At 41.7% G+C, this 20,419-nt stretch overlaps 1 protein-coding gene across 1 annotated transcript in view; it reads left to right on the top strand.

Moving 5' to 3' along the window:
• The window catches only part of LOC120994041 (NACHT and WD repeat domain-containing protein 2-like), a 28,821-nt gene extending 9,660 nt beyond the window's left edge, over positions 1–19,161 (top strand). The window contains exons 4-7 of the mRNA XM_040422503.1: positions 3,771–3,974; positions 9,078–9,207; positions 13,601–14,154; positions 15,412–19,161. Coding sequence (XP_040278437.1) covers positions 3,771–3,974; positions 9,078–9,207; positions 13,601–14,154; positions 15,412–19,161 — 4,638 coding nt within the window. The remainder of the gene's footprint in view (positions 1–3,770; positions 3,975–9,077; positions 9,208–13,600; positions 14,155–15,411) is intronic.
• Positions 19,162–20,419: the final 1,258 nt, after the last annotated feature.

The following is a 20,419-nucleotide window of genomic DNA, read 5'->3' as shown; positions in this document are numbered from 1 at the left end:
GGAACTACAGCTCCATTTGTTGCGTAGTGGACAGAACTGGATACTGCAGCGCTGCTCCCAAGTGAATTAAATCCTGGAGAATCCCTTTAAAGCAGTACTGTCAGGTCTCCTTTCTAAAAGCAGGGTAGCATAGGGGCTGAGCCTGGAGATATATACTTTTCTATGACTTAATATCATTATGCACCCACAAGCTTTCTCTATGAGTGGAGGAGGAAGCAGGACTCACAGGCTTTCTCTATGTGTGGAGGAGGAAGCAGGACTCACAGGCTTTCTCTATGTGTGGAGGGGGAAGCAGGACTCACAGGCTTTCTCTATGTGTGGAGGGGGAAGCAGGACTCACAGGCTTTCTCTATGTGTGGAGAGGGAAGCAGGACTCACAGGCTTTCTCTATGAGTGGAGGGGGAAGCAGGACTCACAGGCTTTCTCTATGTGTGGAGGGGGAAGCAGGACTCACAGGCTTTCTCTATGTGTGGAGGGGGGAGCAGGACTCACAGGCTTTCTCTATGTGTGGAGGGGGAAGCAGGACTCACAGGCTTTCTCTATGAGTGGAGGGGGAAATAGGACTCACAGTCTTTCTCTATGAGTAGAGGGGGAAGCAGGACTCATAGGCTTTCTCTATGAGTGGAGGGGGAAGCAGGACTCCCAGGCTTTCTCTATGAGTGGAGGGGGAAATAGGACTCACAGGCTTTCTCTATTAGTAGAGGGGGAAGCAGGACTCACAGGCTTTCTCTATGTGTGGAGGGGGAAGCAGGACTCACAGGCTTTCTCTATGAGTGGAGGGGGAAATAGGACTCACAGGCTTTCTCTATTAGTAGAGGGGGAAGCAGGACTCACAGGCTTTCTCTATGTGTGGAGGGGGAAGCAGGACTCACAGGCTTTCTCTATGAGTGGAGGGGGAAACAGGATTCACAGGCTTTCTCTATGAGTGGAGGGGGAAGCAGGATTCACAGGCTTTCTCTATGAGTGGAGGGGGGAGCAGGACTCACAGGCTTTCTCTATGAGTGGAGGGGGAAGCAGGACTCACAGGCTTTCTCTATGTGTGGAGGGGGAAGCAGGACTCACAGGCTTTCTCTATGAGTGGAGGGGGAAGCAGGACTCACAGGCTTTCTCTATGTGTGGAGGGGGAAGCAGGACTCACAGGCTTTCTCTATGAGTGGAGGGGGAAATAGGACTCACAGTCTTTCTCTATGAGTAGAGGGGGAAGCAGGACTCATAGGCTTTCTCTATGAGTGGAGGGGGAAGCAGGACTCCCAGGCTTTCTCTATGAGTGGAGGGGGAAATAGGACTCACAGGCTTTCTCTATGAGTAGAGGGGGAAGCAGGACTCACAGGCTTTCTGTATGTGTGGAGAGGGAAGCAGGACTCACAGGCTTTCTCTATGAGTGGAGGGGGAAGCAGGACTCACAGGCTTTCTCTATGTGTGGAGGGGGAAGCAGGACTCACAGGCTTTCTCTGAGTGGAGGGGGAAATAGGACTCACAGTCTTTCTCTATGAGTAGAGGGGGAAGCAGGACTCATAGGCTTTCTCTATGAGTGGAGGGGGAAGCAGGACTCCCAGGCTTTCTCTATGAGTGGAGGGGGAAATAGGACTCACAGGCTTTCTCTATGAGTAGAGGGGGAAGCAGGACTCACAGTCTTTCTCTATGAGTAGAGGGGGAAGCAGGACTCATAGGCTTTCTCTATGAGTGGAGGGGGAAGCAGGACTCCCAGGCTTTCTCTATGAGTGGAGGGGGGAGCAGGACTCACAGGCTTTCTCTATGAGTGGAGGGGGAAGCAGGACTCACAGGCTTTCTCTATGTGTGGAGAGGGAAGCAGGACTCACAGGCTTTCTCTATGAGTGGAGGGGGAAGCAGGACTCACAGGCTTTCTCTATGTGTGGAGGGGGAAGCAGGACTCACAGGCTTTCTCTATGAGTGGAGGGGGAAATAGGACTCACAGTCTTTCTCTATGAGTAGAGGGGGAAGCAGGGCTCATAGGCTTTCTCTATGAGTGGAGGGGGAAGCAGGACTCCCAGGCTTTCTCTATGAGTGTAGGGGGAAATAGGACTCACAGGCTTTCTCTATGAGTAGAGGGGGAAGCAGGACTCACAGGCTTTCTCTATGTGTGGAGGGGGAAGCAGGACTCACAGGCTTTCTCTATGAGTGAAGGGGGAAGCAGGACTCACAGGCTTTCTCTATGAGTGGAGGGGGAAGCAGGATTCACAGGCTTTCTCTATGAGTGGAGGAGGAAGCAGGACTCACAGGCTTTCTCTATGAGTGGAGGAGGAAGCAGGACTCACAGGCTTTCTCTATGAGTGGAGGAGGAAGCAGGACTCACAGGCTTTCTCTATGAGTGGAGGAGGAAGCAGGACTCACAGGCTTTCTCTATGAGTGGAGGGGGAAGCAGGACTCACAGGCTTTCTCTATGAGTGGAGGAGGAAGCAGGACTCACAGGCTTTCTCTATGAGTGGAGAGGGAAACATGATTCACAGGCTTTCTCTATGAGTGGAGCAGGAAGCAGGACTCACAGGCTTTCTCTATGAGTGGAGGAGGAAGCAGGACTCACAGGCTTTCTCTATGAGTGGAGAGGGAAACATGATTCACAGGCTTTCTCTATGAGTGGAGCAGGAAGCAGGACTCACAGGCTTTCTCTATGAGTGGAGGAGGAAGCAGGACTCACAGGCTTTCTCTATGGGTGGAGGGGGAAGCAGGACTCACAGGCTTTCTCTATGAGTGGAGGGGAAGCAGGACTCCCAGGCTTTCTCTATGAGTAGAGGGGGAAGCAGTACTCACAGGCTTTCTCTATGAGTGGAGGGGGAAGCAGGACTCACAGGCTTTCTCTATGTGTGGAGGGGGAAGCAGGACTCACAGGCTTTCTCTATGAGTGGAGGGGGAAGCAGGACTCACAGGCTTTCTCTATGAGTGGAGGGGGAAGCAGGATTCACAGGCTTTCTCTATGAGTGGAGGAGGAAGCAGGACTCACAGGCTTTCTCTATGAGTGGAGGAGGAATCAGGACTCACAGGCTTTCTCTATAAGTGGAGAGGGAAACAGGATTCACAGGCTTTCTCTATGAGTGGAGGAGGAAGCAGGATTCACAGGCTTTCTCTATGAGTGGAGGAGGAAGCAGGACTCACAGGCTTTCTCTATGAGTGGAGGGGGAAGCAGGACTCACAGGCTTTCTCTATGTGTGAGTGGGGGAAACAGGACTCACAGGCTTTCTCTATGGGTGGAGGTGGAAGCAGGACTCACAGGCTTTCTCTATGAGTGGAGGGGGAAGCAGGAATCACAGGCTTTCTCTATGAGTGGAGGGGGAAGCAGGACTCACAGGCTTTCTCTATGAGTGAGTGGGAGAAGAAGTACTCACAGACGTTCTCTATGAGTGGGCAGGAAATCAGGACTCACAGGCTTTTTTGAGTGAAAGCGAAAGCAGGATTCACAGGCTTCCTCTATGAGCGGGAGGAGGAACTAGACTCAAAGGCTTTCTTTATTAGTACAGTTTGTAACATAAAAATACCATTTGAAATAATAGAAAACTATATATTCCTATCTCACCCCACCCACCTGTATTCTAAAACTGCCCTAAGATGAAGACCTGACAGAGTCATTTTAATACAGTTTCTCCTGTACATACATGTACCTCATACTTGTGTCACTGCCTTCTCCAGTATTTTATGTGGAAAGAAAGTAATTTTTTTAAGGCCCTGAGAAATTCCTACTTTCCCATATCTGTAGTGACCTGGGCACCTGCCTATGTAGCATGTACAACATCTGGATACCATGTTCTGTTCCACAGGCTCTCCTAGGAGAAGAATACGGACAATCCTGTCTACCTGCAGAGATTGAGTGTGAAGAGTTTGAGAAGATTCTTCACATCGCGGAGGAACATGAAGTCTGCACAAGAGTTCTCCAGACCTGGTACCTCCTAGATGAAAATGCCATCCCACCGGCATATACTCTGCTGTATAAAGGGGAAGAGTTAAAATGGGATCTAGGGCAGGTACTGACATTGTATTTATATACAAAATGTTGGCAATCTGAGTCAGCGTTCAGTAAAATAGCTAACTTTAATAGGGACAGGCTCCATCACTTACATGTTTCAACCACTACATGCAGTCTTAATCATAGAAACATAGAAACATAGAATGTGTCGGCAGATAAGAACCATTTGGCCCATCCAGTCTGCCCAATATACTGAATACTATGGATAGCCCCTGGCCCTATCTTATATGAAGGATAGCCTTATGCCTATCCCATGCATGCTTAACCTCCTTCACTGTATTTGCAGCTGCCACTTCTGCAGGAAGACTATTCCATGCATCCACTACTCTCTCAGTAAAGTAATACTTCCTGATATTACTTTTAAACCTTTGCCCCTCTAATTTAAAACTATGTCCTCTTGTAGCAGTTTGTCTTCTTTTAAATGTTCTCTCCTCTTTTACCTTGTTGATTCCCTTTATGTATTTAGCAGTTTCTCTCATATCCCCTCTGTCTCGTCTTTCTTCCAAGCTATACATGTTAAGGTCCTTTAATCTTTCCTGGTAATTTTTATCCTGCAATCCATGTACTAGTTTAGTAGCTCTTCTCTGAACTCTCTCTAGAGTATCTATATCCTTCTGGAGATATGGTCTCCAGTACTGAGCACAATACTCCAAGTGAGGTCTCACTAGTCTCTGTAGAGCGGCATGAGCGCCTCCCTCTGTCTACTAGTAATGCCTCTCCCTATACACCCCAGCATTCTGCTGGCATCTCCTGCTGCTCTATGACATTGTCTGCCTACCTTTAAGTCTTCTGAAATAATGACCCCCTAAATCCCTTTCCTCAGATACTGAGGTTAGGACTGTATCACTGATTTTATATTCTGCTCTTGGGTTTTTACGCCCCAGGTGCATTATCTTGCACTTATCCACATTCAATTTTAGTTGCCATATTTTTGACCATTCCTCTAGTTTTCCTAAATCCTTTTCCATTTGGTGTATCCCTCCAGGAACATCAACCCTGTTACAAATCTTTGTGTCATCAGCAAAAAGACACACCTTACCATCGAGGCCTTCTGCAATTTTGCTGATAAAGATATTAAACAATATGGGTCCCAGAACAGATCCCTGAAGTACCCCACTGGTAACAAGACCTTGGTCTGAATATACTCCGTTGACTACAACCCTCTGTTGCCTGTCCCTCAGCCACTGCCTAATCCATTCAACAATATGGGAGTCCAAGCCCAAAGACTGCACTTTATTGATAAGCCTTCTGTGTGGGACAGTATCAAAAGCCTTACTGAAGTCTAGATAAGCGATGTCTACTGCACCTCCGCCATCTATTGTTTTAGTCACCCAATCAAAAAAATCAATAAGATTAGTTTGACATGATCTCCCTGAAGTAAACCCATGCTGTTTTTCATCTTTCAATCCATGGGATTTTAGATGTTCCACAATCCTCTCCTTAAGTATGGTTTCCATTAATTTACCCACTATTGATGTCAGGCTTACTGGCCAATAGTTGCCCGATTCCTCCCTACTACCTTTCTTGTGAATGGGCACAACATTTGCTAATTTCCAATCTTCTGGGACGACTCCTGTTGCCAGTGATTGGTTAAATAAATCTGTTAATGGTTTTGCTAGTTCGCCGCTGAGCTCTTTTAATAGCTTTGGGTGTATCCCATCAGGCCCCTGTGACTTATTTGTATTGATTTTAGACAGCTGACTTAGAACCTCTTCCTCTGTAGACAGATGCATCAAAAGATTCATTAGTCTTCCTTCCTAACTGAGGTCCTTCTCCTTCATTTTCCTTTGTAAAGACTGAACAGAAGTATTCATTGAGGCACTTATCTTCTTCCATATACCTTCCTTCTTTTATTTTTTATTTTGTAATTCCTTGTTTTAGTTTCCTTTTTTCATTTATGTATCTGAAGAATGCCTTATCGTCTTTTTCCCTGACTGAGCTAATTTCTCTTCTGCCTGTGCTTTAGAAGCTCTTATAACTTGTTTGGCCTCTCTCTGCCTAATCTTGTAAATTTGTCTGTCATCCTCGTTTAGTTTTTTTTTTATAATTCCTAAATGCTATCTTTTTGTTTTTAATGATTTTGGCCACTTCTGCTGAGTACCACAGTGGTCTCTTCCTTTTTTTGCTTTTACTGACAAGTCTAATGCAATTTTCTGTTGCCTTCAATAGTGCCACTTGTAAGTAGTCCCATTTCTCCTGGACTCCAATGAAACTGTTCCAATCTGATAGGGACTCGTATACCACTAATCTAATTTTAGAAAAGTCAGTTTTTCTAAAATCTAAAACTTTTGTTTTTGTGTGGTGTGACTCAGTCACTGTACTTATAGTAAACCACACTGACTAGTGATCACTAGATCCCAAGCTTTCCCCTACAGTAATATCAGATCCCAAATTCCCATTTGTGAGTACTAAATCTAAAATGGCCTCCTTCCGGGTTGGCTCCTCCACTACTTGCTGTAGAGATAATCCCAGTAGGGAATTTAGAATATCTGTACTCTTGGCAGAACTAGCTATTTTGGTTTTCCAGTTTAAATCAGGAAGATTGAAGTCATATATACATATATATATATATATATATATATACATATATACATATATACCTGAGGCATCTAGCTCCCAAACTAGGTCTTCATAGACAAACAGGAGTCACATTTTTTCATAGGAAGTCATGAAGAATTATTGCAATCCTGTGCATTTCTCGTTGTCTTCTGTATAGCTGATGTTGCAAATACCAAAGAACAATGAAGGTTTAATAATAACATTTCTCAGATTATTGTGAAATACATTATTACTATAGGTTTGTGGTCTGCAACCTGTAGATCTCAAAGAACACTCTTACTATACTATGAAAGCTACCGCCTATGTACAAGAATATAACTACTATAATACTGCTCCTATGTACAAGAATATAACTACTATAATACTGCCTCCTATGTACAAGAATATAACTACTATAATACTGCCTCCTATGTACAAGAATATAACTACTATAATACTGCTCCTATGTACAAGAATATAACTACTATAATACTGCCTCCTATGTACAAGAATATAACTACTATAATACTGCCTCCTATGTACAAGAATATAACTACTATAATACTGCCTCCTATGTACAAGAATATAACTACTATAATACTGCCTCCTATGTACAAGAATATAACTTCTATAATACTGCCTCCTATGTACAAGACTATAACTACTATAATACTGCTCCTATGTACAAGAATATAACTACTATAATACTGCCTCCTATGTACAGGAATATAACTACTATAATACTGCCTCCTATGTACAAGAATATAACTACTATAATACTGCTCCTATGTACAAGAATATAACTACTATAATACTGCTCCTATGTACAGGAATATAACTACTATAATACTGCCTCCTATGTACAAGAATATAACTACTATAATACTGCCTCCTATGTACAAGAATATAACTACTATAATACTGCTCCTATGTACAAGAATATAACTACTATAATACTGCCTCCTATGTACAAGAATATAACTACTATAATACTGCCTCCTATGTACAAGAATATAACTACTATAATACAGCTCCTATGTACAAGAATATAACTACTATAATACTGCTCCTATGTACAAGAATATAACTACTATAATACTGCTCCTATGTACAAGAATATAACTACTATAATACTGCCTCCTATGTACAAGAATATAACTACTATAATACTGCCTCCTATGTACAAGAATATAACTACTATAATACTGCTCCTATGTACAAGAATATAACTACTATAATACTGCTCCTATGTACAAGAATATAACTACTATAATACTGCTCCTATATACAAGCATATAACTACTATAATACTGCCTCCTATGTACAAGAATATAACTACTATAATACTGCTCCTATGTACAAGAATATAACTACTATAATACTGCTCCTATGGACAAGGATATAACTACTATAATACTGCTCCTATGTACAAGAATATAACTACTATAATACTTCTCCTATGTACAAGAATATAACTACTATAATACTGCTCCTATGTACAAGGATGTAACTACTACAATACTGCCTTCTATGTACAAGAATATAACTACTATAATACTGCCTCCTATGTACAAGAATATAACTACTATAATACTGCTCCTATGTACAAGAATATAACTACTATAATACTGCCTCCTATGTACAAGAATATAACTACCGTAATACTGCTCCTATGTACAAGAATATAACTACTATAATACTGCTCCTATGTACAAGAATATAACTACTATAATACTGCTCCTATGTACAAGAATATAACTACTATAATACTGCTCCTATGTACAAGAATATAACTACTATAATACTGCTCCTATATACAAGAATATAACTACTATAATACTGCTCCTATGTACAAGAATATAACTACTATAATACTGCCTCCTATGTACAAGAATATAACTACTATAATACTGCTCCTATGTACAAGAATATAACTACTATAATACTGCTCCTATGTACAAGAATATAACTACTATAATACTGCCTCGTATGTACAAGAATATAACTACTATAATACTGCTCCTATGTACAAGAATATAACTACTATAATACTGCTCCTATGTACAAGACTATAACTACTATAATACTGCTCTTATGTACAAGAATATAACTACTATAATACTGCTCCTATGTACAAGAATAGAACTACTATAATACTGCTCCTATGTACAAGAATATAACTACTATAATACTGCTCCTATGTACATGAATATAACTGCTATAATACTGCTCCTATGTACAAGAATATAACTACTATAATACTGCTCCTATGTACAAGAATATAACTAATATAATACTGCTCCTATGTACAAGATTATAACTAATATAATACTGATCCTATGTACAAGAATATAACTACTATAATACTGCCTCCTACATACATAAATTTTACTACAATTATACTGCCGTCTATAGGTAAAACATTGAACAGTAGAATTAGGAGTGTTATTTGAACTGTAATTATGCCTATGATGTTTATGTGATCACTTTCTTTTGTGTTTTCCTCATTAGTACAATATGCTATATTGTATACCACCACCATATGGCTTGTGTTTGTCTGCAGATGACAGATAACCGTGACTTGGTGTATGCGGCTTCTCAGGAAATCAGACAGATCTTGCGTATGATTGTTCCATTATGTGTGCAGAGGGGGATTCTGGGAGAGGTGCAGGCACAGAAGTATGTGACATCAGGTAAAAGTCATATTTTTGTACTAAATAAATGTAAGTTATAAAATGTTGGAAGCTACTCATAAAAAGAGCTCTATCGCCACCATGTGGTTGATATTTAGAACTGCACTTGTTTACTATCTGAGGACCCTGGGATTTTCCATTTTTGCGTTTTCGTTTTTCCATCCCCGCCTTCACATAGTCCTAACTTTTTTATTTTTCCATTCACATAGCCTTATGAGCCTTATTTTTTGCGGGACACGTTGTACTTTCTAATGGCACCATTTATGGTTGCATACCATGTAGTAGGAAGCGGGAAAAAAATTCCAAATTCTGATAAAGGTTTTTATTTTTTACACTGTACACTATGCGGTAAAAATGACCTGTGATCTTCATTCTCCAGGTCAGTACGGTTCCAACGATACCACACTTGTATAATTTTTCTTGCGTTTTAATACTGAAAAAATTTTCATAACCATATTCTGACCCCTATAACATTTTAGCATTTATGTGTACGGGGCTGTGTGAGGGCTCATTTTTTGCGGGACAATCTGTTCTTTTTAGTGATACCAATTTTAAGTGTGTACGACTTTTTAATCACTTTTTATTTAAAAAATTATTGGGTAGTTGAAATGACAAAAAATTGCAAATTGGCTGTTTTTATTTTTTTTCCCGCTACGCCATTTGCTGTATGCCATTAATATAGTTATATTTTAATAGTATGGACGTTTTCGCATGTGGCGATGCCCATGATGTTTATTTTCTTTTTATTGGTTAAGTATTTTTATTTTAAGGAAAGGGGGGTGATTTGAACTTTTAGTTTTTTTTATGAATTTTTTTATATTTGTAAAGACTTATTTTTTTTCTTTCCTTTTTTTAACCACCTCAGCCCCCCTAGCTTAAACCCCCTTAATGACCAGACCACTTTTTACACTTCTGACCTACACTACTTTCACGGTTTATTGCTCTTGCAACTTACCACCCAAATGAATTTTACCTCCTTTTCTTCTCACTAATAGAGCTTTCATTTGGTGGTATTTCATTGCTGCTGACATTTTTACTTTTTTTGTTATTAATCGAAATTTACCAAAATTTCTGCAAAAAAATGACATTTTTCACTTTCAGTTGTAAATATTTTTTTTTTAAATAGATTTCTATATAAATTTTTCTCTAAATTTATTGTTCTACATGTCTTTGATAAAAAAAATGCAATAAGTGTATTTTTATTGGTTTGGGTAAAAGTTATAGCGTTTACAAACTATGGTACAAAAATGTGAATTTCCGCATTTTGAAGCAGCTCTGACTTCCTGAGCACCTGTCATGTTTCCTGAGGTTCTACAATGGCCAGACAGTACAAACACCCCACAAATGACCCCATTTCGGAAAGTAGACACCCTAAGGTATTCGCTGATGGGCATAGTGAGTTCATAGAACTTTTTATTTTTTGTCACAAGTTAGTGGAAAATGATGATTTTATATTTATTTTTTTCTTACAAAGTCTCATATTCCACTAACTTGTGACAAAAAATAAAAACTTCCATGAACTCACTATGCCCATCACGAAATACCTTGGGGTGTCTTCTTTCCAAAATGGGGTCACTTGTGGGGTAGTTATACTGCCCTGGCATTTTAGGGGACCTAATGCGTGAGAAGTAGTTTGAAATTCAAATGTGTAAAAAATGCCCTGTGAAATCCTAAAGGTGCTCTTTAGAATTTGGGCCCCTTTGTGCACCTAGGCTGCAAAAAAATGTCACACATGTGGTAGCGCCGTACTCAGGAGAAGTAGGGCAATGTGTTTTGGGGTGTCTTTTTACATATACCCATGCTGGGTGAGAGAAATATCTCTGTAAAAGTCAACTTTTCCAATTTTATTATACAAAGTTGTCATTTTAGAGATATTTCTCTCACCCAGCATGGGTATATGTGAAAAGACACCCCAAAACACATTGCCCAACTTCTCCTGAGTACAGCGATACCAGATGTGTGACACTTTTTTGCAGCCTAGGTGCGCAAAGGGGCCCAAATTCCTTTTAGGAGGGCATTTTTAGACATTTGGATTCCAGACTTCTTCTCACGCTTTAGGGTCCCTAAAATGCCAGGGCAGTATAAATACCCACATGTGACCCCATTTTGGAAAGAAGACACCCCAAGGTATTCCGTGAGGGGCATGGCGAGTTCATAGAAGTTATTTTTTTTTGGCACAAGTTAGCGGAAATTGATTTTTTTTGTTTTTTTCTCACAAAGTCTCCCTTTCCGCTAACTTGTGACAAAAAGTTCAATCTTTCATGGTATCAATATGCCCCTCAGTGAATACCTTGGGGTGTCTTCTTTCCGAAAAGGGGTCACTTGTGGGGTATTAATACTGCCCTGGCATTCTAGGGGCCCTAAAGTGTGAGAAGAAGTCTGGAATATAAATGTCTAAAAAATTTTACGCATTTGGATTCCGTGAGGGGTACGGTGAGTTCATGTGAGATTTTATTTTTTGTCACAAGTTAGTGGAATATGAGACTTTGTAAGAAAAAAAAACAAAAACAAAAAAAAACAACAATTTCCGCTAACTTGTGACAAAAGAAAATAAAAAATCTTCTATGAACTCGCCATGCCCCTCAAAAGTGATCTTTTTATAGCGCCGCAGCGATTTTACAGTGTTTTTGCAGTGATCAGAAAAAAAAAATTCTGTCACTGCGGTGGGGCGGACTGAACGCAAGTGTGGGCACAAGATCAGGCCTGATCGGGCGAACACAATTGCGGACAAGAAAAGGCATTTTCTATATAGTTCTGGCAATGTGCGGATCCGCAAAATGCGGAAAGCACATTGACGGTGTCCGTGTTTTGCGGATCCGCGGTGTCCTGTGTTTTGCGGATCCGTGGATCCGCAAAACACATACGGACGTCTGAATGGAGCCTTACAGGGGGGTGATCAATGACAGGGGGGTGATCAGGGAGTCTATATGGGGTGATCACCCCCCTGTAAAGCTCCATTCAGACGTCCGTATGTGTTTTGCGGATCCGCGGATCCGTTGATCCGTGGGTCCGCGGATCCGCTAAACACATACTGACGTCTGAATGGAGTCTTACAGGGGGGTGATCAGGGAGTCTATATAGGGTGATCACCCCCCTGTAAGGCTCCATTCAGACGTCCGTATGTGTTTTGCGGATCCGCGGATCCGTGGATCCGCAAAACACATATGGACGTCTGAATGGAGCCTTACAGGGGGGTGATCAATGACAGGGGGTGATCAGGGAGTCTATATGGGGTGATCAGGGGTTAATAAGGGGTTAATAAGTGACAGGGGGGGGTGTAGTGTGGTGTTTGGTGCTACTTATTACTGAGCTGCCTGTGTCCTCTGGTGGTCGATCCAAGCAAAAGGGACCACCAGAGGACCAGGTAGCAGGTATATTAGACACTGTTATCAAAACAGTGTCTAATATACCTTTAAGGGGTTAAAAAAATCGGATCTACAGCCTGCCAGCGAATGATCGCCGCTGGCAGGCTGCAGATCCACTCGATTACCTGCAGTTCCTGTGAACGCGCGCGCCTGTGTGCGCGCGTTCACAGGAAATCTCGCCTCTTGCGAGATGACGCGTAGATGCGCGATTGTGCCTTAGTCAGCCGCCTCCGGAACGCGATCCTGCGTTAGGCGGTCCGGAGGCGGTGTCACCTTGGGTGACAATAACTGGCAATCATTTGATTGCCCATAGTCTTTATTAATGGGTAAATATTCATCAGTAAAGACTTCTTTTGCACTATACCAATACAAGCCTGCCACCTGGTGGCCTGTATTGGTATATACATCTAATTGACACAGATGCCTGCTTGAGGCTCTGGTCAATTAGCGCAGGGTAACAGGCTCCCCAATCTCTGCCGGGGAGCGCTGTTACTGGACCGGAAGCGTGCAACTTCCGGTTCCGGTCTGCGCAGATGCCGTGGTCACATTTGACCACGGCATCTGAAAGGTAAGATGTATGCGATCAGCCTTAAGGCTGATCACATACATGTACCACGGGTCTCTGCTATTTAAAATAGCAGAGACCCCGCGGCTTAGGTGCACGCTGCACGAGTGAGCGGGCGCCATGTTTAGGGACCGGACCCATGACGTACAGCTACGTCATGGGTCCTTAAAGGGTAGGCCAAGTTTACACGTCAGTTATTTCCATCAGTTATTTTGAGCCAAAACCAGGTACGAGTCAAAAACACAGAACAGGAGGAAATCTTTCCATTATACCCTATGTCTGAAGTGAGATCTGTGATGATGACTGTGTATGGTGTGATGGCTGCTAAGGATACATTGTGACAACGACATTCTGATTAACAGAGTTGTCAGGCAGCCAGAAATGCTCAAGAGTTTTCATTTGTGAAAGTCTGAAAGCTGAGCCCACAACGATTATTAAAATGTTATTTATTCATTTTTTTTAGCCCTGGAAGACGAACTTTTATTCGCTCTACAAAATGGTCCAGTCCGTGACCTGGAGAGAAGCATCTGCTACATACACAAGGTGCCCTTTAAGTCAATCCAGAAACATAGAGAAAAAGCAGAGACATCGGAGAGAGGACCATCTGAGGGCTACTCCAGGCTGTGCCATCTCAGAGACGTCTTCATTCCGGCAATGTCCTATACCGAGGGTCTCCAAGTCTACAGCACCATTACAACATGTGACATCAAGGTGGGCTACACGGAAGAGAAAGAGCAAGTCTATGCAGAGGGACTGTGCAGACAGTTCTACGGAGATATGGTGAAGATGATTGACAGATGTGCCCGTAGATGTCCTGGGCCCCTGAGGAATGGCTCTGAGGATGTTCTCAATCACCTCTCCTTATGTACAATGTATTCAGACCTGCAGGAACATGAGTTCAGAGAGGAAGACAGTATAAGAACGTATATACTGTATGATAAGTCCCGGAAACTGCTGGTCGTGTCTGGAGAACCAGGCTGCGGAAAGACGCTTCTTCTGGCATCTTGTGGGAAGAAGGTAATGTACTGACTGACTGCTTCTTATAAGGGGCTTGAGGCAGATATTCATCTGTGCTCAAGAAGCCTTGTTGAGTGAAGTCATAAGTCGTCAACCATTGTCACCCTCTGAACATCCAGATATCAGATATGGACAACAGCCACGTCACATTTACCCTACTTACGAGGAAACTCCGCAATCTACATTCCATGCATGGCATTTCTCCCATCCATATTTCATAAATGGAACCTCTCCCATCTGCAGTCCATACGTGACCCCTATCCTTTCCATGTGGTCCTTCTACAGTTCATATATGACCCCTATCCCTTCCATATGTGTTCCCTCTTCCATCTACATTCCACACGTGGCCCCTCTCTTCTAAATTTCATACGTGGTCCCTCCTCTATCTACAGTCAATAAATGATTACTGTCCCTTCCAAATTTCACATGTGGTCCCTCTCCTTTCTACAGTTCATACATGACCCTCTCCTTCCATATTCCATATGCGGTCCCTCTCCCATTTACATTCCACATGTGGTCCATTTTCATTTACATTTTCTTTGTAGCCACTCTCCCAGCCACATTTCATACATGGCCTACCAAATTTTCATGCGTGGTCTTTCTCTGATTTCAATTTTACATGTGACCCTTTCCATCTACATTCCACAGGTGGAGCCTCTCCCATCTACATTCCTGTGTGGCTCCTCTTACATCTACATTACATAAGTGGTCCACCTGTCGTAGGCAATCCTCATCACTATATTGAAAAACCCCAAGAGCATATGTTCTACAGGTCTCCCATATGGCTTCTAAATGGCCCCTACAGAGGGCCCAGTAAAGGTTGGTCCAGGCCACTTTACTATTAGATGTTGAAAACCTGTTAAGGACTCTATCTGCACAGCAATGTCATGGAAACAGGATGCCAATTCTCTATACAGCACCATTAGTGGGGCAGCAACTTCTTCTCAAATGTTTTCCCATGGGTTCAGACCCAACCTCTCCTGTCCCTTGTTCACAGGGATGACAAAAAAAAATAAAAAATACTCTGGGCCCCCGAGGGGTGGTGTGTATGACTTCATGGCACGGAGTTGGCACTTCCACTATGAAGTACTGGGTTATGTGATAAAACCTGACCAGAGAACCATTTTTTTGGAATTTGCATGTTTATCCTGTATTGATTTGTGTTCCTTCCTAAGTTCTCCAGTGCCCTCCTAATGGTGGCCCAAATCTTGAAATTATGGGTGCCACTTCCACCTCTAAATTTGTTTCTTCTTTCAGGTACGCTTATGGCTTGGAGACCGGGACCCAACAGTCGTCATTCGCTTTGTGCCCTCATTTGGTGAACTTTTGACTCTTAGCAGCTTGATAATGGGACTATGTGAACAATTAGCCAATATTTACCAGATCCACACGCCGGCCTATATTGATGACATTGTGATGTTGGTGGAATACCTTAGTGACCTTCTTTCAGTATCTTCTAAGCAAAGACCACTCATCCTGATACTGGATGGTGTGGAGAACCTGAAACATTGCTGCAATCCAGAACTTTTTTGGTGGTTGCCACCTTCTCTTCCACAGTTCACAAGGATAATTTTATCTGTAACTGAGAACACTCACACAAACCAAAACCAATGCAGCCATGGAGACCAGGTTCTGTATCTTCACATGAAGCCAACCAGAAAGGAATGCAATGACCATCTGAAGATGAAACTTTTGAATAACCAAAGGAAAATCACTTCAGGTCAACAAGTTTATGTCAACAGATCCTTGGGAAGCCACACTTCTCCCTTGCAAATGCTTTTGCTCTTTAAGGTAGTCAAGGAATGGAAATCCCACCAAGATCTCGATAGTCAACCCCTTGGGGAAAATGCTTATCAGTCGATTGAAAACTTTTTGCAAAAACTTGAAAGGAAGTATGGAGATGAGTTTATTTCCAGGATGTTGAGCTATATCACATTGTCTAGATCTGGGATTGGAGAAGTTGAGCTCATTGATGTATTGTCAGCCGATGACATGGCCCTCACTCAACTTTACCATGTCCATGACAATGTGGGCATGTTGAGAGCACCAGACTGGCTCATTGCAAATATCTTACATGACCTGAAGGACTGCATTGCCTATAGAGTTGTTACCGGATACAGATTATTATGGTGGACAAATGGACTTTACCAGCAGGTAGTATCTCAACGATATCTCCAAAGTCAAGAGGTAATTCATAAATTACATGCAAGTATGTGTGACTATTTTTGGGGCCGTTGGGCAAATAGAAGAGCTAAGTCAATATCTATAAGTCAAGCAAACAACCTTCAACCAAAAGAAAAGCACTTAAAATCCTTTTCTAGCATTGTCAACAGACTTAACAAAATTTATGTTGACCGTCAACTTCCATCTCAACCGTGGTCTTTCAATTACCAATTTATGGCCAACATACGAAAGGCCACTGACCTTCCTTATCACCTGAAAGAAAGTGGGAAATTGGACAATCTCTATAAGGATATACTGATGGTGTTGCCATATTACAAGACCCTCTTAAGCACCGGTCACATAAATTTGTTGATTCGTACAGTAGAAGAAGCAGCGGCAATAATGGAGAGAAAAGAAATCTACCTCATCTATGCCATGCTCAAAGAATTAAGCTGCCTCCTGAATGATAATCCCAATGGCTTTAATATGATTATCCAGTCCAACGTCGTGCCCCTTGTCTTTCTTTATCCTTGCCTTTTGAGGTTTGCTAGACAAATATTTAGTGAGGCCATGAAAAATTCCTTCCTGATCATCCTGAATTCAGCCCAAATCAAACTGCCCCCTACTAAAGTTGAGTTCCAAGTGTCATCAAACGTTGTTACCATCTTGGAGATGGCAGCAAGATCTCAACTACTAGTGGTACTTCAGGATGGAAGGATTTATACTTGGAGCAGAAGAGAAAAAACAGCTTTGGTATATCAGCAACCAAAGGATATGGAAGTTATTACTGCTACTCTGGACAACAAGGGTCTACATCTGGCGTTTTCCACCACACAAAAGTCAATTGTCCTCCTTGATTGCTCTTCTTGGACTTTCCTCATTGAAATATGTGGTACTGATGAAGAAGCCAAGCTGACTTTCTATCATTATTTATCTCAATCAATGTTATTTGTGTGTTTTAAGAATTCTCCAGTGTTTAGCATTTACGACATTCATTCTGGTGATCTTCAAAAAGAAGTCACTTTTTCCCAAAATATCACTTATTTTGCTTGTGTTGGTAGTGGGGACAATATTGTTATAGGTCAAACTGCTGAAATTTTTATTTTGGATGTTAATTTTTTATCAGAAAAAATTACGTTGCAGATGGACACTTCAGAGATTGGTATACGTGATGTATACATACATCAATCAGATGTGTACATCATCGATGTGATGGGACATCTCAGGATTTGGAGCATAGCAGATCCTTCTAAGCCTGAACTTTTGGATGAACATTATTCAGATGAAGTCTACACCGAGGTGATATCTACAGAATTTTCCTCTAAGTATCTACTAATATGCAAGTTGACAACTCTGGATGTGTGGGAAATGTTAACATTGAAGAAAAGTAGCTTCAGACCTCCTCATAAAGACAAATTCAGTTCTTGTGTTCTTTCCAAGAGTGGAGAACAGGTCTTTGCAGTTCTGAAGAATGTCCCATCGCTCTTGGTTTGGAGCATAAAAAGCGGACAATGTATTTCCGTGATTGATATTCCATCGGGAGAAGTCACGCAACTTACCAAGAGCCTTCAGCTGAATTTACTGAGGGCAATAACTAGGAGTAATTCCATATTATTGTGGGATTTGGAAGCTATTGCCAGTCCAACAGCTTACTCCAAGACGGGAAGACCAGTAAGATCGATAATCCTTTGCTCTGCGGAAGGCAATGCCTACACATCAGATGGTTCAGATGTGGTTTGTCAATGGAATGTTCCTAGTTCAAAAATAAAGGCCCTATTCAGGCATAGGAATCCCGTTGAAAATATCTGTGTAACCTCCCATGGTGAGTTTCTTATAACATCGACCATTTCAGAACTTTACGTCTGGGAAACGGATACGGGAATCAATAGACATTGCATCCAATGTAACCTTGTATCCCAGTTGCTCATCGTTCCGAACAGTAATTTTGTGGTCACATTGTGTAAAGATGGAATTTCTAGAGTATGGAAGCCCAAAAGTGGGACTACAGTGTGCAAAATATGTACACCACTTAACCAGGCTATCATTACTGATGAGAGAACATTTGTTGTAGGCCTCAATGACAATAGACTTTTAGCAATCAGTTTATGGTCTGGTTCTGTCAGTAGAGAGTTCAGCTCCACTCATGACCAGGACTCCATTGTAGCATTTCAATGTGTGCGTAGCAATCCAGACTTCATTGTCTTGTTGACCTCCAGTGCTGAAATTTATACCTGGAACATAGTAGAGGAAACCTTCTGCCACTTCTCCACGGTCTCCATTCCACTGCCAATCCTTGGTTGTTTCTTTGAAGTCTCATCTGATGGAGACATCCTAATTATCACGTTGGGTGGGGAAGTCAACGTTGTACGTACTGCTGCCCACAAACATTGTGTCTTGCATAACCCTACCACTATTTTATATCAACATTTGACCAGCAATGGTCAGTACCTCATTTATGTCCTTCACAATGACCCTATGAACCAATGTGACTGCGATTTCCATGAGAACCCAACTCTTAATGTAATAGAAGTCGTCAATGGAAGACAAGTCGCCCATTGTCACCTTGGGAAAATGCCTTGTGCCATGACAGTATCAGATGATGATGGGATGGTCTGCATAGGCTTTGAAGATGGCACTCTTGGCTTGTACTCTATAGCTGGGAAGTGGAAGGGTAATACAAGGATTGAAACTTTTCTTAGTTTTAGCAATAAGGAAGAATCCAGTGAGGAAGCAACTGTAAATATCTATGAGGGGAAAATGTCAGCTGAGATATTATGGAACAAATCCACCGACTCCAGTGTGGACTGCTCTGGGGATGAAGAAGCTCCTTCAGACATAGAGTAGTGTATCTTCATATACCTGTTGCCCATAAACAATGGAGAAGACAAGGATGTTCTTGGGGGGCGACTGATACCATCCCACACACAACCTCTTCTGTGCAATGACAACCCCCTCCCCACCACTAATCGTCACACTCTACATCATGCCTCACAAGTCTCCATCTTTTGGAGGGACAGTCCCTCTTTTTGATCCAAGTCCCTCTGTCCCTCTTTGATCGTTAAATGTCCCTCTTTTCGACCTGGGGAATTAATGCATAAATGTCCATTAATAAAGTTACTAATTTGCTCCTTACTAAACTATCTGTATGGTTTCTACCTGTATATTAGACCATAACTTCATTATTTAGACCTTAAAATATCTATAATCCGCTGATTTATATGCTAATATTTAAATGGATAATGAAGCGCAAGAAAAACATTTGTCCCAGGGGCTCCACAATAACTGATCCCCAGCTGCTGCAGTTGTGACGGAGTCAATAATTTTATGCTTTGGGCGGAGTTAGAGGTGTGGCCTAGTATGAAAAAAACTGCCGTGATGCACGCCGAAAATATTGTCCCTCTTTGCGATTTTCAAAAGTTGGGAGGTATGCTCTGCATACTCTCCTCTTGTGCTTCCCCTTTCTTCTGGAATTTTCTCCATTGTTCCATCAGACATTATCCAACCCTCTAAAACCTTAAAGCACTTAGTACCGTACTCCAATCATGAGATATAATTGAAGTTGACATTCTCATGCTCCTTCCCAGAGCCATCTTTTTTAATTTCCCATTTACATAGCTGTTTTACCTTCTAAGGACACTGTTGAATATTGCATACGATGTAGTGGGGGGGAAAAAGTTCCAAATAGGGTGGAATTGAAAAAAAAACGCAATTCCGTCACAGTTTTATGGGTTTCGTTTTTACAGCGTTCCCTCTGTGGTAAAACTGACCCATGCGCTTCATTCTCCAGGTCAGTACGATTACAACGATAAAACATTTATAGTGTTTCTTGTGTTTTAATGTTTAAAAAAGAACAAAAACTTTTTTTGCTTTGCATCCCCAGATTCTGACCCATATAACTTTTGTATAGTTAAATACATGGTGTGAGAGCTAATTTTTTTGCAGGGCAATCTGCATTTATTTATTTTTTTAGTCCATCTAGGAGTGTGTGTGACTTTTTGATTACTTTTTATTCAATTTTTTGGGGAGGTGAAGAGACAAAAACATAGCGAATCGGACATTTTAATGTGTTCACCAAATTGGATAAATACGTTTTTTTTATTTA

Source organism: Bufo bufo, chromosome 3 (assembly GCF_905171765.1).
Source record: "Bufo bufo chromosome 3, aBufBuf1.1, whole genome shotgun sequence".
NCBI lineage: Eukaryota > Metazoa > Chordata > Amphibia > Anura > Bufonidae > Bufo > Bufo bufo.
This window is presented reverse-complemented; position numbering and strand designations above follow the sequence as displayed.